The sequence below is a fragment of the Chiloscyllium plagiosum genome, unplaced genomic scaffold, assembly GCF_037043375.1.
Source record: "Chiloscyllium plagiosum isolate Xiang-an unplaced genomic scaffold, Cpla_swu_hap1 HiC_scaffold_4, whole genome shotgun sequence".
Lineage (NCBI taxonomy): Eukaryota > Metazoa > Chordata > Chondrichthyes > Orectolobiformes > Hemiscylliidae > Chiloscyllium > Chiloscyllium plagiosum.
The window spans coordinates 60,864,293-60,890,739 of NW_028270142.1; the positions used below are offsets into that span (position 1 = coordinate 60,864,293).

Below are 26,447 nucleotides of genomic sequence, written 5' to 3' on the forward strand. Positions count from 1 at the left end.
GGCAAGAAAATGGAGTTGAGACCAAGATAAAGATCAACCATGATCGTACTAAATGGTGGGGTAATTGCTGAATTGCCTACTCCAGATCCTAGTTCTTAGGTTCTAGGTGTCTGCTTAGAACAATATATAGTTAATTCTGGTACTATCCAAAGACCTTGCCTGAGATGAGCGCATGTGATCTTATAATAGTCACAGAGTCATAATCTATAATAAATTCTTAAGAAACACATCCAGGATGCCATTCAATTAATTAATGCTGCTCCACTATTCAATAAGATTATGCCTAAATTGATTGTGGCCTTAACTCCAATTTCTTGTCTGCCCCCTACATCTCTTTGTTGATTAAAAAAATCTGTCAATTTCAGTACTGAATATATTCGATGTCTCAGCCACTACTTACCTTTGTGTAAAAAATTCCAAACACTTTCTGGGAGATGAAATTCCTGCTCTTTTTGAGGAACAGGAGAATTGACCATTTGGGCATAAGCCCTTCATCAGGAATGAGGCCTCATTGCTGATGAAGAGCTCATGCCCCAAGCATCGATTCTCCTGCTCATTGGAAGCTGCCTGGCCTGCTCTCTCTCTGACAACTCCCACCAAATCTGACAAACCCGGCTGCCTCCTCCTAACCTGACCTAACCTAAGAAGACCCTCACTGAACGTGACACTGAACATGACCAAACACCCTTCTCTCTCCACTTGGACCCTGAAGCCCTACCCCAGTCTGAACCTGTGATTGAATCCAGTATGTGCTGCCTACCTCGACCTACTCTAAATGTTCCATCACTTGACTTGTCCCTTGAGCCCCTATTTCCGACCCCCTACCGACTTGGCACCTGACTCACTATCCAGCTGACAATCTATCCTCCTGGTCATCCAGACTTACACCGATCTTATGTATCTACTCCTTCACAGCTGTCTGTGATGATGGATCTTTAAATCACAAAATATTTCAACTGACTCGGGTAAAGAAAAGGGATGTGATTAGCCTGCACTATGACGGACCTATCTAGCTTAAAGTATGCTCTGCAATTCTAAAGAAACCTTGATCAGGACCTCTGATCAGAAACATGGAGTTCTTTCTTAACGTTAAAAAGGAGTGGAGTGACAATCTGATTGTGATAGCTGCTCTTTGGAATATCCGGCCCCTTATTTTTAAGCTGTACCGTCAAGTTCTAGATTTGCTGTTAACAAGTTGTGAGCAGAAATCGTGATTTAGAAGGCAGAAAGCTAGCATTTGTTTGTAAAAGAAAAAATGGCGGAAGACTGTGTGGTTCCTTTTAGAGATAAAGTGCTTTTTTAAGCTTGCAGATTTATATGGAAAAGTCTGTCGTTAAGTAGCTGTAGATTACAGACAGTTCTGAAATTGAAACATGTATCAATTGGCTGTGTGATTGGAAACCTTAGCCCTGTTTTGATGTTTTGGCAATTAGCTTAAATCAGCCAATTAATTTAAACCAAGCACTTAGAGATTGAAAGCCAATTGAATTTTATACTGATGGTTTTGACAACCTTGGATCCATACTGATGTATGGAAATTGACATGTCATCCAGAGTACATAAGGAGAGGGCTTCTTATGTCCTCTGAATGAGTATATACGGGGGAGAGCGAACTGTCATCTAAGAAAAACACATCTAGCTCTCACAAGAAGTCTCTAAGTTCTCTAAAAAAGCATCATCTATCCAATTCATGATTAATCTACACAACTTTGTATCATCTCCTGAGACAGAAAATCCTCTAAGAATGCACCCTGCCAATCCCCAATCTTAGAATGCTATACATTTCAATAAAATTTATTCTCTTTTTTTTTAAAATCACACTCAAACCTTCCTCATGAGACAAACCCTTCACTCCGGCCTAGTGAATTTTATCTAAACTGTTTCCAATATAAGTGGATCATAGCTTAAGTAAAGATACCAAATCTATACACACAAATCCAAGTCCAGTCTCAACAACATCCTGGGCAGTTGCACCAAGGTTTCCCTCTTTTATACCTGTTATAATAACAATTAAAAATGGATTATCAATATTCAACTTCTATCATGCGATTGTCAAAAAAGCAGCTTCACAGAGAGATACAGACAGCAGGGTCAGCAGCTTCTCAAACAACATGAGAGAATGGGGACAGCATCTTCATAAAGAGTGGAGCTGCATGAGAAGGGCAGCAGCAGCAGGCAATATAAATTGGCAGCAGAGGGCCCTCCAATGAGCTTCTCTTGTCAAAACTAAAAGGTAATGTCAAAGGAAAAATGCTAGGTAACTGCTGGGTTTTCTTCTGTATCTCTTTTGAAAGGTCAAGGGGCAACACAGTGGCTCAGTGGTTAGCACTGCTGCCTCACAGCGCCAGGAACCCGGATCTGATTCCAACCTTAGGCAACTGTCTGTGTGGAGTTTGCACATTCTCCCCATGTCTGTGTGAGTTTCCTCTGCATGCTCCGTTTCCTCCCACAGTCTAAAGATGTGAAGGTTACGTGAATTGGCCATGCCAAATTGCCCAGGGATGTGTAGGTTAGATGCATTAGTCAGGGGTAAATATGGGATAATAGGGTAGGGATCTGGGTGGGTTACTCTTCAGAGGGTCGGTGTGGACTTGTTGGGCTACAAGGCCTGTAGGGATTCTAAAAAAATGTTTTAAATAGAGAGATGGTACTTCAGGTGAGGAGCGCAGTTAAGGAATTCACTTTTAGATTGGATTAGATTCCCTACAGTGTGGAAACAGGCCCTTCAGTCCAACAAGTCCACACCGACCCTCCGAAGAGTAACCCACCCAGAACCATTTCCCTCTGACTAATGCACCTAACACTATGGGCAATTTAGCATGGCCAATTCACTTGACTTGCACATCTTTGGACTGTGGGAGGAAACCAGAGCACCTGAGGAAACCCATACAGACACGGGGAGAATATGCAAACTCTACACAGACAGTCGCCCGAGGCTGGAATCGAACCCAGGTACCTGGTGCTGTGAGGCTGCAGTGTTAACCACTGAGCCACCGTTTCAATTTCAGAACTATGTGTAATCTACAGCTACTTAAAGACAGACTTTTCTATATAATTTGGTAAGCTTAAAAAAGCACTTTATCTCTTAAAGGAACCACACAGTCTTCCCCCGTCAAGGGTATCAAACAATCATACCCTTTAATTACACCAATTCTAGCTTGTGGTCAGGGATCGGGAAATGTGACTATGAGCGAGGGATCCAAAACTTACTCTAAAGGAGCATCAGTCAGTGGCTTTATTCCATAGGTACAAAGTTCTTAAGTCAAAGAGTGTGGTACTGGAACCACCTCTCAGCCAGTCACAACAAAGAATCCTAGATTCTTAAAAGGAGTGGTTTCAGAGATGATGAACATGTTGGTTGTAACCTTCTAAAACTCCCTAGGTTCTGTCAAGAAAGGAGGTGGACAAAAAGCAGGAACTGTAGGCCAGTTAGTATGACATCAGTTGTTGAGAAAATATTGAAACTAGTACTAACGAGGTCGTAGCAGGACTTCTAGAAAAAGGTCCAAAGTAAACACAGAAGGTCAAAGGACATTTCATCAAAACATTTGAAGAAGGGTCATTAGATGTTGACAGACTTATTTTTTCTAGCAATCTCTGATTTTGTTTTGGATTTCCAGCATTTGTAGTTCTTTGTCTCCCCCAATCCACCGCCACCACCCCCCCACCCCACACCAGTACTGAATTCTTCCACCAATAGTGAAGTTTCTCCCCACATATTCTCTACTGATCTCTCAGAATTTTAACAACCTTACCACATCTCCTCTTAATCTTCTCTTCTCCAAAGAGAACAACCATCTTCTCTAACTACTCACAAAGCTGAAGTTCCACATCCCTGTAACTACACTCATGGTCTTTTTCTGTAGCCTCTCGAGAACCTTCAGAATGTATTCAGTTCTGGTCTTCAAATTTAAAAAAAAATGTGAAGAACTGGAGAAGGAAGATTTATAAAGGTGATCACAGAATCATACAATCCCGACAATGTGAAAGCAAGCCCACTGACCCTCTTCCCTAAGCCTGCAGATCCCCTGACAATTTAGCATGGCTAATCCTCCTAAACTGCACATCTTTGGACTGTGGAGCATTCAGAGAAATCCCACGCAGACACAAGGACAATGTGCAAACTCCACGCAGTCATCTGAAGCTGGAATCAAACCTGGGTCCCTGGCACTGTGTGGCAACAGTACTAACCACTATACTGAATGATGTTTTGAGCGTTGAGACTCTCAGGAAAGACAGAAACATTGGATGTGGTAACAGTCTTTAAAATTATCAAAGAATTTAGTGAGGTTGTTGTAAAGATGTTTTGTCCTATCTTCCTTTAGTATAATAAGTTGAACCTCCTGCCATGTAGAGTAGATGAGGCAAATAGCACAGTTTCATTTAAGGGGAAGCTAGTTAAGTACGTGAGCACAAAATAAACAATTAATATGTTGATAGGATAAAGTGAAATAAATATGAGGAAGATTGTATAGAACATAAACATGCTCACACATCTGTTGAATGAAACAGTTCATAAATTCTATCCAACTTTTTAAAATGTGGTTAAACTTTAAACAACACACACCTTAAACCTTTCTGTTTTGCACAGGTGAACAAGATGCTGATACACAAGGCTGGGGTTCTTTTCTAAAAGGTGTCCTTTCAAAGTCTGAATAAGTATAGTGAACACATCACCCTCTAGCTTATTGCTCATCATGGATGGTAGGTCCTCTGGTTCTACATTTTTTAGCAGCTCCGCACAGGCAGCAAGATCCTTCTTGGCCTGCAACAAATTTAAGGCTTGACCAAATTCATATGCATTCGTTGGCTTTAAGTTAGCTCCTTTTTCTGGTGGTGGCTGAGAATTTTCAAAAGTTTCTTGTCGAGTTGATGCATCCTTCTTTATTACAGAATCCACTTTTCCAGTTTCAGGTTTACTTAGAATTTCTTGCTCACAGGTTTTTTTGATTACTTTCTCCTCCTCTTCATCACTATCAGCAACCTTTTGAAGGTAAAATGGTAGAATTTGAATAGAAGATATCTGGTCTTTAGAAACTACAGAGCATTAAACATGATCTGAAAGCTATTTTTAAAATCTGACATAATATAAACTGTATACTCAACAAATATCCTTTCGTAACAACTTGAAAACCCACGACCTTTACCATTGAGAAGGATAGGGCTTATACATGGGAACAGCACAAACTGCATTCCTCTTCAAGCTACACATCATTCTGACTTAGAACAGTATCTTTGTTCCTTTGCTGTGGCTGAGTCAAAAGTCTGCAATTTCATTCCTGACAGCAGCGTGGGAGTCCATGTCCCTTCCCAAGAGCTATTAGGGATAGGCAATAATTCTGGCTTAGCCAGCAATAATCACAGCCCATGAATACAGAAAAATGTAGTTAGGATTCTGGATTGAGTAGGGAGGCTGCTGAAAGTCCAGGCAATAAACCAAAAAGAGCATTGTTAGTTCAGGATCCAGGTTCCCCTCCATCATGACAGCATTATTTCTGTGGTAGGTTTTCGGCCTGCTCTTGCAACAATAGTAATTATGAGGCTGGTTTAGTTAAAGTTTTGGTTCTCTCTTGTTGGAATTCCCTTAGTTTTAGACGGCTCAATACTTATCCTGTACATTCAGGTCATCACTGCATCTTAAGCGCAGCTGGTACAGATTGTCCCGTCTCAGCTAGGAAAAAAGCCTTAGTTGTGACTTCTAATAACTATTCATACATAAGATTGTTTTGTTTCCCTCCACTGTTATCTGGACCTTGCATGTAACCTTTGAAATATATGGGGAAATTTCAGAAAATGAGAAGCCTATGGATATAGCATATTAAGCAGCATTAAATTTATTTATCATTACTGGAGAATAAACTTCGTTATTTGCACCGAGGCAATGAAATAATGTACTGTAGAAAGTGTGTAGTGCGGCAGGACATTCCATCTCAGGGGTCTGGACTAGCATATTCCAATTATTATATGTTCTGATTTACAGGGGAATGTATAGAACCATGTAAAAGTTACAGCACAGAAAGAGGACATTTAGCCCATCATGTCTGTGCCAGCTGAATAAATTAGTCACCCATTTTAATTTTAACTTTCCAGCACCTGGTTTGTAGCCTTGCAGGTTACAGTGCTTCAAGTACCGATCCAAGTTAATCTTAAATGAGCTGAGGGACATTAATAATTTGAATGAAAGAACTGAATACACATTGTGGCTAGGTTTGCACATGGACCTGGACAGGCTAGGAGAGTGGTCAAAGAAAGTAGCAGATGGAATACATTATGGGAAAGTGTGAGGTTATGCATTTTAGTAGGAAGAGTAGAGGGGTAGACTGTTTTCTAAATGAGAAAAGGCTTCAGAAATCTGAAGCACAAAGGGATTTAAGCATTCTTGTTTAAGATTTTCTTAAGATTATCATGCAAGTTCAGTTAGCAGTTAGGAAGGCAAATGCAATGTTTGCATTCATTTCAAGAAGGCTAGAATACAACTGTAGAGATGTACTGCTGAGGGTGTTTCAGGTTTTGGTCAGACTGCTTTTGGAATATTGAGAGTAGCTTTTGGTCTGTATCTAAGGTAGGATGTGCAGGTCTATAAGAAAGATCCCAGAGATGAAGGGCTTGTCATATCAGGAACGGTTGAGGATTCCGGGTCCGGACTCAATGGAGTTTATAAAGATGACGGAGGATCTCATTTAAACTTACAGAATATCGAGAGGCCTGGATAGAATGGATATTGAGAAGATATTTTCACTAGTAGGACAGAGTAGGAGCTGAGGGCACATCCTCAGGGTTAAGTGATTACTTTTTAGAACTGAGATGAGGAAATATTTCTTCAGCCAGACTGTGATGGATCTGTGGTATTCATTGCCTCAAAAGACTATGGAGGCCAAGTGATTGAGTATATTTTAAAAAGGTTCTTTATTATTAAGGGGGTCAAGGGTTACAGGGAGAAGGCAGGAGAATGGGGTTGAGAAACATATCAACCATGATTGAATGGCAGAGAAGACTTGATGGGCCAAATGGCATAAGACTGATCAGTTTAACATCAGTGGCTGGGAAGAAACAATTAATTGGCATAGAATTAGTAGTCACATGGAAAAAGGATGATTGATTAGGAAGAGTCAGAATGAATTTTTAAGGGAAAAATGGTGTTTAATTAAGTTCCTTGAGTTAACAGAAAGGGCAGATGAGGATAACACTCTTGATGTGATATAGATGGATCTTTGGTATGTGCACCATAACGCTACAACAGACTTGTGAGGAAAATTATAGGTCATGGAATAAAAGGACAGGAGCAACATGGATACAAATTTGGCTGAGTGATCAGAAACAGAGAGCAATGGTCAAAAGAGGAAAATTCGCAGTGGAATTCCCCAGAGGTTGGTATCGGAAACCTTGTTTTTTATGATACATATTAGTAACCTAGATCTTGGTGTGCATTGGAAAATTTCAAAATTTGCAGATAACATGAAACCTGGAAAAATTATAAACTGTGACAAGGACAGTGCAGACCTCCAAAGGGACAAAGTCAAGCTGGTGGAGTGGGCAGATGAGTTTCAATGTAGAGAAGTCTGAGGTGATGCATTTTATGAGAAAGAAGACTGCATGATAATATAAAATAGGAGGTACAATTCTAAAGGGAACAGGGACCAGGGTATATATCTGCACAAATTATTGAAGACAGCAGGACAGGTATAGAGAACAGTAAGTAAAGCATACAACAACCTTATCTTTATTAATAGAGGCTTAGAACACAAGAGTAAGGGGTGATGTTGAAACTAAAAACGAGGAACGGGATGGACAATTCAGCTCCTCCTGCCTACCCTGTCATTTGCTACGATTATTACTTGACCTCAACTGCACCTTCCTGTTCACTATGCCTATCTCTTCAACCCATTAGTACTTAAAAATGTACTCAATGTTGCAGCATTCTGGGGTGAATTCAACAGATTCACAACCCTTTGAGAGAAGTAATTTATCTCAATTTGGCTTTAACTTTAATTTTTGAATTATTCTTTAACTTCCTTGCTTAGCAATGGATGTTTCTTCTCCCTCTTTACAAACTTTTTTCCTTTCTGGAATCAATTTTAATTGGGAGCAATTGAGTATTTCCTTAAACATCTGACAATGTCCTACCTTTTAGTCTTCCTGCCTAGTCCACCAGAGCCAAATCTGTCCTCATGCCTAGGTAATTAACTTTGTTAACTCCAAATGTGAATCTGTGACTCTAGTTTTGCACATTCCAACTGCATTTGAAATTCTAACATGCTATAATCACACCTTCCAACAGGATCATTTACTCTGAGATCAAGAATTAATCCCACCTAATTACACAATATCAAATCCAAAATAATCTGCTCCTGGTTGGTTGCCCAACATATGGCTTCAAGAAACAATCTCTAATACAGTTCGTTGGGGCTAACGGTTGCCAGCTTGATTAAATCCAATCTATATGCATTTTAAAATCACCCATGATTATTGCTGTACCTTTCTTACAAACCCTCAGTATTTCTTGTGGCACACTGTGGGACTACTGTTTGGGGAGAAAGTGAGGACTGCAGTTCTGGAGATCAGAGCTGAAAATGTGTTACTGGAAAAGCAGGTCAGGCAGCATCCAAGGAGCAGGAGAATCGACGTTTCAGGCATGAGCCCTTCTTCAGGAATGTTCAGGCTCATACCCGAAACTTTGATTCTCCTGCTCCTTGGATCTGCCTGACCTGCTGCGCTTTTCCAGCAACACATTTTCAGCAGTGACTACTGTTTGGGGACCTATAGATTACTCTCAACAGGAACTTCTTTTCCTTGTTATTTTTTATTTCTACCAGACTGAATCAGTGTCTGGATCTCCAGTGTTTACTTCATTTCTGACTACATCACTGATCTAGTTCTTTACTAACAACACTACACCATGATTTGGAGATGCTGGTGTTGGATTGGAGTGTACAAAGTTAAAAATCACACAATGCCAGGTTATAGACTAACAGGTTTATTTGGATGCACTAGCTTTCGGAGTGCTACTCATTCATCAGGTGGTTGTGGAGTATAAGTTTGTAAGACACAGAATTTATAGCAAAAGTATACAGTATGATGTAACTGACATTATATATTGAAAAAGACCTGGATTATTTGTTAAGTCTCTTATCTTTTAGAATGCTCATGTTGGTTTCAGTTTTTTCATATGTAAATCCCAGACCTTTTCTAAAGTTACATTCTCAAGTGAATGTTAACAATAGGTGTCATGTCGGCCACATCCTTTTCTTTCCTACCTAATTTTCTGAAATAGAGTACCCTTGGATATGCAATTCCCAAATCTGGTCTACCCGCAACATCTTAGTAACTGCTACCAGATCATAACCACTTGTCCTTTGGTGCTGTTCACTTGTTATTTTTATTCTGAATGCTTTGTGCATTCAGATATAAAGCCTTTAAATTTATTCTATTATCAAATTACCCTACATTTGGATGATAATTTGAACAAGACACTTCTTAGACCTCAGCTGCAGTACTATGTACAGTTCTGGGCATCACACTATAGGAACAGATTGAGACAGCATTGAAGTGATTTACAGAAATGGCTCCAAGAATGAGAAATTTCAGTTATGAGGATAGATTGAAAAAGTTGACACTGTTCTGCTTGGAGAGAAGGTGGCTGAGAGGAGATCTAATAGAGGTTTTCAAAAACATGAGCAGCTAGAATCAGTGGATAGGGAGAAACTGTTTCTGCTTATGAAAGAAGCAAGGTCAAGAGTTCTTAGATTTAAAACAATTTTCAAAATAAGAATGGGTGGCATGAGACAAAACGTTTTCACTCAGTGAGTAATTAGGATCTGGAAGTATGTTGGAGGCTGATTCAATTGAAACATTTCAAAGGGATACTGAACAATAATTTGGATAAAAATAAAATTCAAGAGTATTGAACAAAGCAGGAGATTGGCACTGGGTAATGATATTCATTTGAAGAGCTGTTGCAGGCACAATGAGTCGAATGGCCTTCCTTTGTGCCTTACAGTTTCTGTGATTGAGGTTGGAGGCTGTTTAGAGGAGGTTTAGTGGATTGATATTTGGAATGAGCCAGCTGTCCCATGAGGAAGCTTTTTTATTTATTTACTCATGGACATGGGCATCACTGGCTGTACCAGAATTTTTTATTGCCCGTCCCTAGTTGCCCTTGTGAAGGTGATAGTGAGTTGCCTTCTTGAACTGCTATACTCTGATATTTTGTAGGTTGACTCACAACGCCTTTAGAGAGGGAATTCCAGGATTTTAACCCAGTGACAGTGAAGTAACAATGATATCATAGAATCCCTGCAGTGTGGTACAGGCCATCCAACCCAACAAGTCCACATCGACCCCCTGAAAAGTATCCCACCCAGACCCATTCCCCTACTCTGTTACTCTACATTTCCCTTGACTAATGCACCTAACTTACACATCTCTAAACACTATTAGCAATTTAGCATGGCCAATTCACCTAACCTGCACATCTTTGTGACCGTAGAGGAAACAGGAACACCCGGAGGAAACCCACACTGACACGAGGAGAATGTGAAAACTCCACACAGATCGTTGCCTAAGTGCCAAACACTGAGCCACCATGCTTCCCTATTTATATATTTCCAAGTCAGGATAGTGAGTAGCTTTGAGGGGAACTTACGGTTAGTGATGTTCCCATCTGCTGCCCTTGCCCTTGTTGGATGTTGGATGAGCTGTATATTGGACAGACTAGTTTCCACTGGCATTTAGAAGATTGAGAGGTGACTTGACTGAAAGATACAAGTTCCTAAAAAACCTTGACAAATGGATGTGAAATGATTTCATGGACAAGTCCAGAACAAGGGGGCTGGGTTTAAAAAAAAATTGGATTATCCTTTTATGAGGAGACCTTTTTTTCTCTCAGAGGATTGAGAAACTTTGGAATACCATCCCTCAGAAGGTGATAGAGGCAAGGTTATTGATTTTCTAAGACAGAAGAAGATTCTTGTTGGGTAAAGGAGTAGATAAAAATGTGGAATTTGAAATGCAAAGATAGTTCAACCATGATTGTGCTGAATGGCAGAGGAGTCCTTCAAGGGTTAAATGGTCTACCTCTGCTCCTTATTGGTACGTTTGTCTGTAGATTGCTTCATACTATTAAAATAGAAAGTGAGCAGGTTGTTTAAGATTTTGTGAATTTTAATTTTTGACCCCACTACAACCCACCTATTTTTGGGAGCTAAGAGTCAGTTCTACAACGGACAAATACATAAATTTACAAGTTGATAGTGAAAAGAAGACCAGGTTGCAAATAGCTTGGCATTGTCTCAGTGTCCGGACAGCACAATGATATTAGTCGCAAATTTATTGTGTGCACCGAAAGGAACAGCTTCAGTTTTTCCAAAGTTCAGCTGGAGAAAGTAATGACTTAATCAAGAGTAGATGTCAAAAATATGTAGTCAAGAGAAAGAGATGGGAATGAAGATTAATAGCGAACAGTGATTCCGCAGGAGACTGCAACCAGAGCTAAGGCTGTGGTGTTGCAGGCATCTCAGCTGTACTGTGGGCGTGTGTGTTTTGGGAGAATGCAAGGGCCAAGAATGTCGCAGAATGTCTGCAGTACATTTCTGGTGGGGGTGGAATTCAGCTTTAAGTCATGGTCCATACTGTCACCAACATCATAGGTAAAAAGATAGCTGAACATCTCACAGATTTCAGAGAGCTAGGAAGGAAATTAAAATGTAAGACCTCAGAATTGGAAACTCAGGATTCACCAAGTAATATGTATTAATGACTATAAGAACAAATAGGCTGATCAATTGAACACATGGTTGAAGAACTGGTGTAGGAGGATGAGCATCAAATTTGAGGCTTGAGACGAATTCTGGGGCTGATGAGATCTGTTTAAGTGGGATGGGTTACATCTTTACAGAGCTGGGACTGATATCCTTGCAGAGAGATTCGCTTGTGCTGATGCAGGGCTTAAACTAGCCTGTGAAATGGTTGGGGAATCTAATAGGTAATCCAAATTAGAATGAACCCAAACAAAGCCAAGCATTGAGAATGCCTTGAATAGAGAGATATGTCAAAATTACTCAACCTAAATGCACAAAGCATTCACAACAAGGTAGATGATCTAAAGGCACAAATAGAGGTAAATGGTTACATCTTGCCATTGTAAATGCTTGCCATTACAGAACAGGACTGCATGATGACAAGGACTGAAAACTGAATATTCAGGATATTCAACATTTAAGAGCAAACTAAAAGCAAAAGGAAGTGAAGTTGTACTGATATTAAGTATATTAGTAAGGAGGATCTTAGATTGGAAGAACAATGCGCAGAAGTTATTTGGGTGGAGCTAAGAAACAACAGCGTACAGCAGACATTGATTGGGGCTATTTAACACCTACCACAGGTAGCTCTGGGTTAATGCACTTTTTGTCAGTGTGATTTGGCTATAGGGAACTGCATTTTTGAGAATGCTTTCCTCTGTTCATAATAGCGCGATTCCAGAGGGGATTGGTTCATGTGCTTTGTTCTGCAAATGCACTGATGTCCGTGCTCTTCTGTGCATGTGCTGGTCCTCATGCTGTTCTGCGCAGTTCTACATATGCGCGATATCAGCACCAATCTTAGTGCCATACTGCGCATGTGCCGATGTCAGCTACCGACAGAGCAGCTTGCTGTGAGAGGTACCGTACACACAGCAGCTTTCTTCCACTTTTTCAATGTACAGTGTTAAATTTACTTTTGTTTCGTTAATAAATATGATTTCAATCTTCATTCAGGCTGTGCTATATCTTACGTTAGACTTTTGGGTGAGTTTTGAGTGATAGTCTTTCCTGGTCTGCCGCTAACCCTACTTTTCCCATAGGCCCTATTAAGTAATTTTCTAAACCAGCGGGATTTTGCTGGAACGCAACAACGGCATTATAGGAGAACATCTTAAAGTAGTGGTATTGTGGGGCATGACATTAATCAAGAGATGAGTGGGCAAGAACATGGCAAAGGAATATTATGTGGAAAACTTCAAGGTTACCTATCCACTTTGGTAGGAGGAACAGCTATGCAGAGTATTTTTTAAATGCGAAGAAGTTGGAAAGTCTAGGTCTACAAAGGGACCTACTGTCCTTGTCAATAGGTTAGAGGCCAACATGCAGATGCAGCATTAGGAAGGCTAATGGAATTATAGCACTTTTTGTAAGAGGATGAGTACAGGAGTAGTGAAGTCTTTCTTCAACTGAACAGGAGTTTGGCTAGAACTATGAAGAATTGTGTGTGGTTTGGTCCCCATACCTCAGGAAGGACATTTTTGCTAGAGAAATTCATTGACTTGTTTCCGGAATGGTCCGATGAAGAGAGATTTTTGAAACTGGTCTGTGTTCTCTGGAGTTTCAAAGAATGAGGTGATCTCTTTGAAACCTATACAATTCATAAAGGGATATTCAGGATAGATGCAGCTAAGATGTTTCCTCTGTTAGGGAGTGTCAAAACATATCCTGCAACCTAATCAGCTGATTTAGGAAAAGAAATTACCTCCTTTATTTCAATACTTTTTCTTGGTTTTTCTTGATTTCTGATCTTGTAAAGAGGTTCTCCTTCTCCCCCTTTTTTCAAAAGTTCTGTTACCTCCAGCAATTCTTTTTGAGCTTCAGCAACATTTACATCAAGCTTCAGTACTTTCTTGAGATCTTCAATACTAGATTTGTAGCACTGGAAAAGAAAAAATACTTTATCAGAAGCATAGACCCCTGTTCTGTCAAAGTGGCTGAAGCATCTCAGCAGCACTTATTGCTCAACACTCATTAAAAAATGGGAATATTAATATATTTTTTTTTACTGGGTAACTTCAAAGGAACATTTTGTTTCCTTTAGGAAGGTTCATTATCTTTCAAAGTCGATAAATTGTGGAGCTGGATAAAGTGTGGAGTTGGATAAAACACAGCAGGTCAAGCAGCATCAGAAGAACAGGAGAGTCAACATTTCAGGTTGGGATCTTTGATCAGGACTTTAAGACAATGCCAGTATGTTGCCTCTGGCCCCTAAAATCAACATGGTCCATTCACAGCTTGTATCTGAATTTTATTTTAAAAAGTGTCCCTTCCAATTCACCCTGCAGCCTCCCAATCTCCCCCAAAACTTCCTATCAATCCAAAGCAAAAAGAAAAAGAGGCTGGTTCCCTACTACTTCAGGTGTAGGACACCCCCACCTCCAAATTCTGGCTTCCCGCAGTACTACTCTCACTCATAGCCTTTCTGCTACTCCCCCTCCCACCCTCTGTCATGCTCCCACTGGGGCCAAAGCCACTGCCTTGCCTCCTCAAACCCTCATTAGCAGCCCTTGCACTGATGATGATGAGAAGGCACATGGAATATGTCTGGTCATGTCACAGCCAGTTGATATCGCTGGTCATAATTGCTCATGGGCAGTTGCCATTTTGCATTGTGGGTCATCACTCCTTTTTATATAATTAGGTTGACCTGACCATGAATGACTGATGGTCATGGAACAATCTTAGTACAGGATTTCCAGAATCCTATAAGTTGCCAAGATCTCTGCACACAGCACAGCTATTAATTTACTACGCAAAAAAATTCCAGTGTTCATTTGATGTAAATAATCCAGTGTCTTACTTTTAACCCTTTGTAAGCCAGGGCTCTTCGGTAAAATGCTTTTATATTAGCGGGCTCCAACTGCAGAGCTGTATTACAGTCCTCTTCAGCCTCCTTATACTGATTCAGTTTCAGATAACATAGAGCTCTAAGAAAAATACAAAGCAAACTAAATCACATTTCTTTAATAATATTCATTTGTGACAGCTTGAGAAATTTCCAGATTCATTTAATGAACCTAACAATTCCAAATACGGAGAAGAAAAATTGTAAATGGTTCACATTCAAGAACCTTCATAATGAAATTACAAAACCTGGGATTTAGATATTCATACATAAGAAGAGAAAAGGACGTGAGAAACATCCTACACCTTCAACAGCCAGCAGTCCACTCGAACAAACCCAGTGGGCTATGGTGGGTTCAGATCTCTTTGGCTATCTGTGAAATCTGAGCAATGGTAAGGGGTGGCTCCTAAGTAGGCATTAATTATACATTTAAGGCCTTAGTTGGTCTTGAGTGGGTGGAACACCTGAACATTCCCTGCCATTCATAAAATCGCAGTATGGTAGGTACTCAATTGCACAGCATCCAAGTTGAAGTCCATACACCTACTTCAGGTTGCCCATAGTATAGCCTTTATAAGTGTATCTTTGAGACTATAGGAGTGGAGTTTCAGTTTCATGCATTTTACTAAAACATTACCCTGGTCTGGTTGATTGGAGACCATGAGGAACAAATGGTTGGTGGCACAGTGGTAATGTTACTGACTACTAATAGAGGCCCAGTCTAGTCCTCAGGATATAAAGGTTCAAGTCGCAGCATGGCAGCTGGTAGAATATAAATTTAATTATTAAATATGTAAATAAATGTTAGTTTCAGTAATGCACTAAAATGTAATAAAACAATTGGAATACTATTCACTAACATCTGCAGGGAAGAAAATCTGCTGTTCTTGCATACAATTCCAGACCCACCATAGTGGTGGCACAATGAATTGCAATCATGAGGGAAGCAATTGCTGTGAGTCCTCAACAATTACTTTTTTATCTCACTGTAGCACTGTGCTAAGTGGGACGGATTTAGAACAAACCTAGCAACCACAATTCTTAAAAATACATTCCTTTCAGTTTGGTTTTGTAATTGTGATCTGATCTCTCTGAGAGTTACACTTGAAAGCATTCCCTATCAGTTTAACATTTACTCTCTCTACAAACCCAGAAATCTTCATGTGGATCTGAGCCCTCACCTGGGCCTCAATTTGATGACTGTGCCTTCAGTCATCTGGGTCCAATAATCTGATATTTCCTCCCATTTTCCAATGCCTCTCCACCTTCTCATCCTTTAATTCATTCCTTAATATTTGCAATATTCATCAAGCTTTGGATCATGTCTACAAATAGTTCCTTCTTTGGCCTGGCATTCATTTGGAATGGTGCCATTGTGAAACAGTTTTTGGATGACTTTTTCTGTTTAAATAAGCCATGATATATAAATTCATACCGTTGTTGTAAGGTTTACTACCAACTAAACGCTCCAAACCTAGTTCAAAATAAAATCCATTTTTCCTCACATTTTTACTCAACTCCAGCATATTTGCTGACAAGATGGAGGCGGAGCAGGGTTTCATTGTTGGAAGTACTAAAATGCAGTACCATGGAATGATCGTGCTCAATCCTTCTACAATGCTTGATCATGATCTCAACTGTGCTGAACATCACTAAATGGAGTCTAGTATATCCTCAGAGGGAGAGAGGCAAAAAAAGAACACAGGAAAAGTCACTGCTGGACTGCAGTAGCATACCTCAGAGTAGAGCAACAAGTTGGGCCATGACACAACTTCACCTAAAATCTCTTGAAGTGATTTTTCAATGTGACAAACCTAGTTCATGCAATACCATGACTAATAATTGCTCACAGACTTTGGAAATTTTGCTGCAGGACGTACAGTGGAGAGGGGGTGTGGGGAGGGTGGCTTGGTACCTTACTGTGAAGGCCATTTCAGAGACAGTAAATATAGATGGACCTGGCTATAAATAACTAATTTCTGTCATCAGGAAGAGTTTTTTATTATTCATTGTTATTCAGACCAGCATTTGTTGCTCATCTTTAAGTGAGGTGGTGGTGGTTAGCTGTCTCTCGAACTGATATTCACTCGGGGAGGGGAATAGTCACATCACAATGCTATTAGGAATGGAGTTCCAGGATTTTGACTCCTTTCTTGACTACCTTACCTATCACTTCAGGATGATGTATGGCTACGAGGGGAACATGCAAGCAGGTGCATCTGTTGTCCTTGTCCTTCTAGGTGGTAGAAGGTTTCAGGTTTGGAAAGTGCTGTTGATGGAGCTTTGGTGAGTTGTTGTAGGGCATCCTGTAGGTGGTATATACTGTTGCCACAGCGTGACAGTGGTGTTGGGAGTGAATGATAAAGATGGTGGGATGGGGAGGGGTGCAAACAAGCTGGGTGCTTTGTCCTGGATGATGTCGCTCTGCTTGAGTGCGATTAGAGCTGCACTCATTCAAGTATTCCAAACATGCTTATGCCATGTGGATGGTGGACAGGTCTTGGGATGTTAGGTGGCAAGTTACACACTAAGTCCTAGTCTCTGATGTATTCTTGGAGGTACAGTACTTATATGACTGATTAAGTTTAGTTTCAGTCCATGTTCACCCCCATGGATGTTGATGGTGAGGGATTCAGTGATGTAATTACTCATTTTTAATATTATTTTTTGTTGAGACTTAGGCATTTATACTCCATCACTAAATGTTCTTGAACTAATAGCTTGCTCGACCTTTCAAACAGTAGTTAAGAGTCAAATACATTGCTGTAGATCTGGAGACCAGGCAGGGATGGCAGATTTACTTCACTAAAGGACGTTAGTGAACCAGATTTTGAAAACAATAAAATTATAGCTTCTCAATCACCAGTACTGAGATTAGCTTTCAATTTTGATTCAATTGGATTTAAATTCCACTAGATACTCTCCAGTGATATTGTCAATGTCTTACCCATCTCTGCAAAAGTCACCATTGTCAAGGACAGTTGGTTACATTCTCACTTGTTGGAGATGATCATTGCTTGGCACTTGTGGGGCAAGAATGCCAAATTAAATTTATGGTGGGGTGGCACCCATTTCTCTTTATGATTTATGGAAAGAGAGGAGAATTCTCGCATCTGATAAGGGTTTTATACCCATTCCACTTAAAGCCTCCTTTCTGTAATGAAAATGCGGCATGTGTCACATGCCTGATTTGGCAATGCCAAACTTTGTTTGACATGCCCAACTAGGAATGTCTGTAAATCGTGGAATACTCTATGGTTAAGGAGTCAGCATCTTACCTTTGGTGTTCCTTTTTAAATTATCTAAACTTGTACAGCTATAGGAATCCCAAAATGAATTACCATTGAGTTTCTACCTTGTTGCAATTTCAATAAATAAGGAAGATGCAAAATGATCGCTTCCAATACAACAAAGATTAATGCAAGTAGAAAATCCAACCAATATTTTATATTGAAAAAAAATCAACCAAACCAATAACTTTTACAAACCCAATTTCAACTGCTCAGGGTAAGGGTTTAAATCACATCATGCTTATTTAATGTGGGTGAGCTGAGTACCATGAACAAAACTTTCCGACAGAATGTAGCACTTGGCACAGGGTCAGTTGATGTAATACTTGAGACTATAAATGAGAGTTGGTTTGTCTCGACAATGTTAAAACTGTGCATGTGCCTACAGGGCTTATTTTCTAACTTGCATTTACCTGTGTGAGGCACTACACTGCCAGGAATTTTAGACCATACCCCTTTGATTTACTTCTACTATGTTGCCACACAAGTGAGAACAGTACAGTAACAACAGTGATCATGACAATATATTCTTCATCACAAAATGTGAAGAAAGACTGCCTTGAAAAAGAGGGATTATTTTTGTGACTCACTTCAAACTATATATACCATTGCACCTAAAGGGTACTTAAGACCAAATAGGGGTTTAAAGAATTCAAATAGCCAGGGCGTGTTCTGTTAAGTTTGTGCATCAGCTATCATGGGAGCTTCTTCTTTGTGATTACATTCCTATAAGTCCTTTTCTTATATTGTACTATGAAGTTATAAATCTTAAGAGTGTAAAATTATATTTCTCACCGGTTTGTGTAAATTGTGCTTTCATTGATTTTCAATTTTAAGCATTCACTGTACTTTGCAATGGCTTCTTTGTACTGGGTCATCTTCACAAAACTATTACCTTCCTGCTTCAAGGAAATAAAATGTTCTTCTACATTTTTACCTGGAAGAATTTAAACAAAACAGAAACTCTTAAAACAAAGTTATAAATCTGAGACATTAAAGATCTTCAAGCATATGATACTGGATATGTGATAGTCCTTTAGAAAGTGATCAGAATATTTATTGTATGTAGAAATAGAAGCACAAAAGCAGGCCTTTTGATCCATCATGTTTGTGCCAGCCAAACAATATATCATCCTGCCTAATCTCACCTTCGTGCTCTTGGTGTGGAGCCTTTCAGTTTTTGGCACTGAGTATTTTTTTGTGCAATGAGGATTTCTACCTTGATCACCAGCAGGACTTGCAATGGTGACATGGGTATGGGGATTGAACCTGCATTGTTGGCTCACTCTGCTCTGCAAAGAGACATCCAGCTAAATAAGCTAACCAATGCTCCCTGCACCTTATCTACTTTCTGGTGACTATATGGACATGCAATCCAAGGTCCCTTACATCCTTCAGACTTCTCAGAATTCTACCATTTATTGTGTATTCCTTTGTCTTGTTTGTTCTCCAAAATGCATTACCTTACACCTCTCCTGATTGCATTTCATTTGCCATTCTTCTGCCCCTTTGATATCCTTCTACATGTTCTTGCTTTATGCAGTTTTCTTCATCACATCATATGGCCAACTTTACTGTTGACTGCAAATCTCTTCATGTGGTCCCTACATTCGTCTAAATCATTGGTACATAACATGAAGTGCAAGGGGCTAAATTCTGAGGCCTGTGAACCCTATTAATCACAAAAACACCTATCATTACTTTTGCTTCCTACCTCTGAACAAATTTAGCATCCAGTTTCTTGCTTTTCCCTGGATCTGATGACATTTTATCTTTGAGTGGTCATCCATGCAGGCTATTGCTAAAATCCATGTATTTAGACTGCATTAAATACATTATCCTCATCACCCTCCTTAATCCCCTAAATAAAGGCACAGCAGAAATAAAGCACTTTACTGGGGCTTTCCAATATGGAGAAAGTGAGGACTGCAGTTGCTGGAGATCAGAGCTGAAAAATGTGTTGCTGGAAAAGCGCAGCAGGTCAGGCAGCATCCAAGGAGCAGGAGAATCGACGTTTCGGGCATAAGCCTGAAGAAGGGCTTATGCCTGAAACGTTGATTCTCCTGCTCCTTGGATGCTGCCTGACCTGCTGCGCCTTTCCAATATGGAGTGTGGTACATAAACTGGTTGCCATGAGTTCTTACATTGATTAACCAATGAAAACATAGCTCCCATAATCTCCAGTTAAAAAGCATTTCTTTGCATCAATTTCTCAACACTGTTATTAGCTATTATTGTACTGCACTTGGTACAGTACTAAGTGCAAGAATGGTTTAAAGGAGCACAAAAATACAAACAATATGAAAATTATTGAAAGAGTGCATCATTTGTTTCTCCCAATTGTAGTGTCATAGTCATAAAGTTGAGGGCTCTTTTCAATCAACATGTGAAGAAAATGACGCATACCTGAAGCCATTATCCAGATAGCTATGGAGAAAGATTAAAAATGTGGAGGAATATCGGTGACAACAACCTGAGACAGTATAATACTGCTGCGGCTGTAACAACCTGATTTTCCTGTTACAGGTATGAGTAATTAGGCTTTTTTTTTAAACTGGCCTGTCACTGTGGCCTAGCTAAGGGAGTAATCGTTGGCAGCTGATGTAGAAACAGTACAGGGAAAATTACAATTTTGCAAAAAACACACAAGTGCAATCCCACTAAAGTGTGAATTGTTTTTGTGAGACATCTTATAAGGAAGGATGGAAATGCCACACTCCATTGGCAGAGACAAGAGGACAGATGAGCAAATTTCACATCTGAGGGAACAAAGGCATCTCCTGCACAAGTACCTGACCAACAGCAGAGACTTACACCAGAGGATGAACCTGGCCCAAGCACTCCTGGGTTAATAAAGGCAAGCTCATGCTCATGCAGTACAGCAGGCACGTATGCCAGAAGGCAAGAACAATAACTATATCAATCATGCATGTAGCATTGTGTGTGGCATTTACATGGGCTACGGTTGATGTTAGACAGAGCAGAGGAATAATGCAAGGTGAGATGGTCCACAAAGGATGTACAAGGCTGCTAGATAGACGCAGCAATGCACCAGGCTTGTCAGGAGAGGCAGCAATGACTGTCCGATCAACAGTACTATTGGTTCTCAGTTAGTCTAAAAAGCGACACCACAATGTTGGTCCAATGAGCCAACTAGTTTAAGAAATATTTGGAATTCAGGGTAAATACACCTAGATTGTGGCATTCAGTTATTGCGTAGTAAATAATAATTAATTGTATTATATATTATATATCATCTCAAAACGATAGGGTGGTGAAAACATTAATGTTAAACAGATATCAGTCTCAATACACGCACAGCAGTTATTTTGGATGTTCAATATTCAAAACATAATTTTTATTCAGAACACACAAAATAAACAGCTATGAACAATGCCAAAGGAATTTATTTTAAGGTGCTCACATTTCTCATTAGTAACCAGGATTTAAGCTTTTTAGGCACATACCCTTAATTTCCTCATAGATAATACTGCCTTCCCTCCCTCTTGTTTAGAACTATTTTTAAATGTCATTTCTTTGATCAAGTTTTAGACTACACCTCCTGGTTTTGCTTTTTATGGTTTATCGCGTATTTTTGTCTGTCTGTGAAAAAGTGCTATATAAATGCAAATTTTTAAATTGCAACATCATAGTTATGGCAGATATCAAGTTAAGAAATAAAAGATATTATAAAACTGCAAGCTATGTTCTCAGCATATTTTTTTTTAGATTACTTACAGTGTGGAAACAGGCCTTCGGCCCAACAAGTCCACACCGACCCGCCGAAGCGCAACCCACCCAGACCCATTCCCCTACATTTACCCCTGCCCCTAACACTACGGGCAATTTAGCATGGCCAATTCACCTAACCTGCACATTTTTGGAGTGTGGGAGGAAACCGGAGCACCCGGAGGAAACCCACGCAGAAACGGGGAGAATGTGCAAACTCCACACAGTCAGTCGTCTGAGGTGGGAAATGAACCCGGGTCTCTGGCGCTGTGAGGCAGCAGTGCTAACCACTGTGCCATCGTGCCGTAACTTACTAGTCAATTAAAGGCATTTAAATTGTAGTCATTATTGTGTTGTGACAAATGTGGCAGTCAAGTTTTTCACAGCAAAGAAAGATAAAAGTTAAAGTAATATATCTTGGGTTTTGTTGAATGTGGGCTAAATGCTGGCCAGGTCTTCAGTCTTCAAATAATGCTACCATTTTTTGTCCATTCGCACAGGCATATCAGACTTAGTCTCATTCAAAAGATGGAACCTCCAAAATACATTAGTCCTGCAGTACTGCACAAAAATGTTGGCTTGGATTATGTATTCAGCTCTTGCAACGTGATACAGAAATCCAGGCCAAAGCCGATCTCAGTTAGCAATTTGACTGCAAGTGTTAGGTTGAAGTTGGCATCCACTAAACTCAGAGCATTTTGTTTCAGGTACAACTGTAAGTACTCATTCTGACCATCTAGGCAAATTTCTATATATGATGAGATCAACATTTCATAATCATAAGTCAAAATTATTTGCAACAATACCAATAATAGTTGATGTGTTTTGCCATTACCATGGTTTGGAGATGTGTGTTGGTTTTCATTAGTCATCTGGATTTTACTTTCAGCAGCATGGGAAATAGAATCTTTCTCCCACCTATGTTGCTGTGCAGATACAGGGACTACTGGGATTGCTGACACTTTTTCTCTCCAGTTTACGCCATCTTCTTCTATTAGTGTCTTAGTTATCCTGCAAGGGAAATTGCATGGTCATTAAAACTATTTGAACCTATCTAAAGGATATTGCTAGAAAGCACAGAACTTAGTACAGATTTTCCAGTTGCGCAATGCCAATTTTCTAACATATATGCGACAACAATGTGTAAACTTGGCAGAGAACCCAATATGCTCGATCTCTGCACAATTTTATAATCAGATATTCACAGGCTTCAGGAACTATTTGCTGAGTTTATGGATGGAATAATGAATGAATACACAATCACATCATTATTCTACAGATCTTTTACTAAAATTTCACAATAAAAGAGACAACAAAAAATACGGTTCCAGGTGCTTAAAAAAGGATAAAAAAGACCAAAATACAAAAATTCTTACAACTGGTGATTGGAAGATCTAGGATGACACATTTTTCCTCTCTTGCACTAAGAACTGATTTGTATCTAAAAGGCAGTCTTGCCGACAGAAGAGTAAAGTGAAGGCAGGGACAGATATTTGTTCACCTTTTATTTTTCCAATACCAGCAGTTGAATAGTCTGACATTCTGGCTCTTGGGTAGGAACCCACACTCTCTCCTGTGACTACGGTCTACAGTCTGTCCACAGTACTTGTACAATGAATCCAGGGCGAGCTAGCCAATTTGATACACAATTGTCTTGACAGTAGGAGGAGATGGTGATGGTCTATTATTGTTCATCAGAAAGTTACCTCAGATTACAATGGGATCTTGATCAGATGGGCCAATGGGCTGAGGAATGGCAGATGGAGTTTAATTTAGACAAATGTGAGGTGCTGCATTTTGGAAAAGCAAATCAGAGCACGACTTATACACTTAATGGTAAGATCCTAGGGAGTGTTGCTCAATAAAGAGACCTTGGAGTACAGGTTCATAGTTCCTTGAAAGTAGAGTTGCAGGTAGATAGGAAAGTGAAGAAGGCGTTTGTTATGCTTTCCATTTTTGATCAGAATATTGAGTATAGGAGTTGGGAGGTCATGTTGCGGCTGTACAGTACATTGGTTAGGCAACTCTTGAAATATTGCATGCAAATCTGGTCTCCTTCCTATCAGAAGAATGTTGTGAAACTTGAAAGGGTTCAGAAAAGATTTATAAGAATGTTGCCAGGGTTGTAGGATTTGAGCTATAGGGAGAGGCTGAATAGGCTGAATTTTCCCTGAAGAGCCGGAGGCTGAGGAGTGACCTTATAGAGGTTTATAAAATAATGAGGGGCAAGGATACGATAAACAGACAAGGTCGTTTCCCTGGGGTGCGGGAGTCCAGAACTAAAGGGCATAGGTTCAGGGTGAGAGGGGAAGATATAAAAGAGACCTAAGGGGCAACTTTTTCACACAGAGGGTGGGTGTGTGTGGAATGAGCTGCCAGAGGAAGTGGTGGAAGCTGATACAATTACAGCATTTAAAAGACATCCGGATTGTTTCATGAATAGGAAGGGTTTAGAAGGATATGGGCCATGTGCTGGCAAATGGAATTGGATTAGGGAAGGATATCTGGTCGGCATGGACGAATTGGACCGAGGGTTCTGATTCCATTTTGTACATCTCTGACTCTATAACAGGATCTTGAACAATTAGTCCAGTGGGCTGAAGAATGGCCGATAGAGTTTAATCTAGAGGTGTTGCATTTTAGCAAAACTAACATGGGCAGAACTTACATCGTTAATGGTTGGGCCCTGAAGAGTGTTGTCAAACAGAGAGACCTAGGATTGCATATACATAGTTCCTTGAAAGTAGCATCACAGGTAGACAGGGTGGTGAAGGTGGTGTTTGGCATGCTTGCCATCATTAGAGTACTGTGTACAGGAGTTTGGACATTATGTCACATCTGTACAAGACATTGGCAAAACCACATTTTGCTTACAATTCTGGTCGCCCTGTTATAAAAATGGAAAGTGTGCAAAAAAAAGTTAAAAGGAGGTTACTGAGCCGGGAAGGTTTCAGTTTTCTGAACAGACTGGGCCCTTTTCCTGAAGGCGGAGGGGTGACCTCAGAGGTTTATAAAATCATGAGGGGCATAGATAAGGTGAATAGCCACAGTCTTTTCCTCAGAGAAGTTGAGCCCAATACTAGAGGGCAAAGGTTTAAGGTGAGAGGGGCAAGATTTAAAAAGGACCTGAGGGATCTTTTAAAACAAGGGCCTGTTTTTCAACCAGAAAGTGATGCATATATGGAACAAGTGGTCAGAGAAAGTGGGAGAGGCGGGTACAATTACAACTTTTAAGAGAAATTTGGAAAGGTACATAGATAGGAAAGGTTTATAGGAATATAGGCCAAATGCAGACAAATGGGACTAGTTCAGTTTAGGAAGCCTGGTCAGCATGGATGTTGGGGTGAAGGGCCTGTTTCCATGCTGTACGACTCTATAACTGTTTGCTGCTATTCTTGTTCCCTTTTGATTGCTCTTTATATTTCTTTTGGGACACTTGCTTTCATCAGTTGTGGCACAGAGTATAAGAGCAGGCAGGTAACGTTGGAGTTGTACACAGCATTGGTTAGGCCACAGCTGGAATACTGGGTCACCTCACCAAAGGAAGGATGTGATAGCATTAGAGAGAGTACAAAGGAGGTTATACCAGGATGTTGGAATCAATAAAAGTTTGAGCTGGAAAAAGCACAGCAGATCAAGCAGCATCAGAGCAGTAGGAGAGTCAACTTTTTAGGTTGGGGCCTTTTCATCAGGGCTCCTTACAGCCTTGAATTTTAACAAATTTAGTCATTGATTAAGGAGAAGTGAGGCAGCATCTTGTCCATTTCAATTAATGCAATCAGTTCTCCACTAACACAGTTCAGTGGCTACTGTGAGGCGGATGTGAGTGGTCGAGGCATGGCTGGATTGAGCAATAATGTTGACATCATCTCTTCAAACCCTTCCTCCAACTACAACCCCACGGACCCTCCCAATCCAATATTGCATAAATGCTCACTTTAGCTCCAATGATCTCCAACACATTTTTGTTTTCAGTTCATATTCTATCTGCAGCAATTTGATCCTACACTGAGAAATAAAGCTTAGTTTGTCAAATCTTGAATGACTCTTTTTCAGTGAATTTCTCCAGCATTCTGTTTGTTTGGGGTAGTAAATTAATAACCTGGTTGCACTGAAATTTAAGTGTACAAGGGGTGTGTTTGCAACAATATGTAACATAGTTCATTAGGTGCCGTAAAACAACATAGTCACTTGAAAAATGTAAGGTGTTGCAAGTGAGCTCATATTTCTAAGGGTGTGACATGGATACATACAGGATAACTGAAGAGGAGATTACATTTCCCACTCAAGAGTTATCATACTGCTGAATGTTTCAACTGGTTAGTTATAATAGTTCTTCTCTGCTGAGCCTTCAGGATGTTCCCCTTTAGGATTCCCCTTATTTTGGTTGGGAGCCATCCTTCTCCAGGGTATAGTTTCACAATGAGCACTCCATGATCACAATCTTTCAACTGTTGCTCAGTAGCACATTCCTAGGTCTCAGAACCCAAAGTGTTGACTCAACACAGGTGCTCTGTGATTAGCTGGTATTATATCCTTATTCAAATAATGTAATTGGATTGTGCAGTAGTGTCATAAATCATCCCTGCTCAAGAAACCTTGTTTTTGCAAGAGCTACTCAGAGACTTGCACTAAAATTTCCCTCTGCTATTCTACCATTTTGGACACAATACCGGCAGAAACACGATAATAAATCAGGCAGCAAAGCAATGTAATGCCTCGCATTCCTAAACTTATTTTTGTTAGAACAATGTAGATTATGGGCAACACAGCAGAATAAAATCA

At 40.0% G+C, this 26,447-nt stretch overlaps 1 protein-coding gene across 2 annotated transcripts in view; it reads right to left on the minus strand.

Moving 5' to 3' along the window:
• Nucleotides 1-26,447, minus strand: part of LOC122549145 (sperm-associated antigen 1-like) — a 138,743-nt gene that overhangs the window by 5,588 nt on the left and 106,708 nt on the right. For both annotated transcript variants that reach the window (XM_043688483.2, XM_043688486.2), the window contains exons 14-18: nt 22,498-22,673; nt 18,729-18,870; nt 14,599-14,725; nt 13,501-13,677; nt 4,568-4,984 (exon numbers count right to left, since the gene is read on the minus strand). In XM_043688483.2, the coding sequence (XP_043544418.2) occupies nt 4,568-4,984; nt 13,501-13,677; nt 14,599-14,725; nt 18,729-18,870; nt 22,498-22,673 (1,039 nt within the window). The remainder of the gene's footprint in view (nt 1-4,567; nt 4,985-13,500; nt 13,678-14,598; nt 14,726-18,728; nt 18,871-22,497; nt 22,674-26,447) is intronic.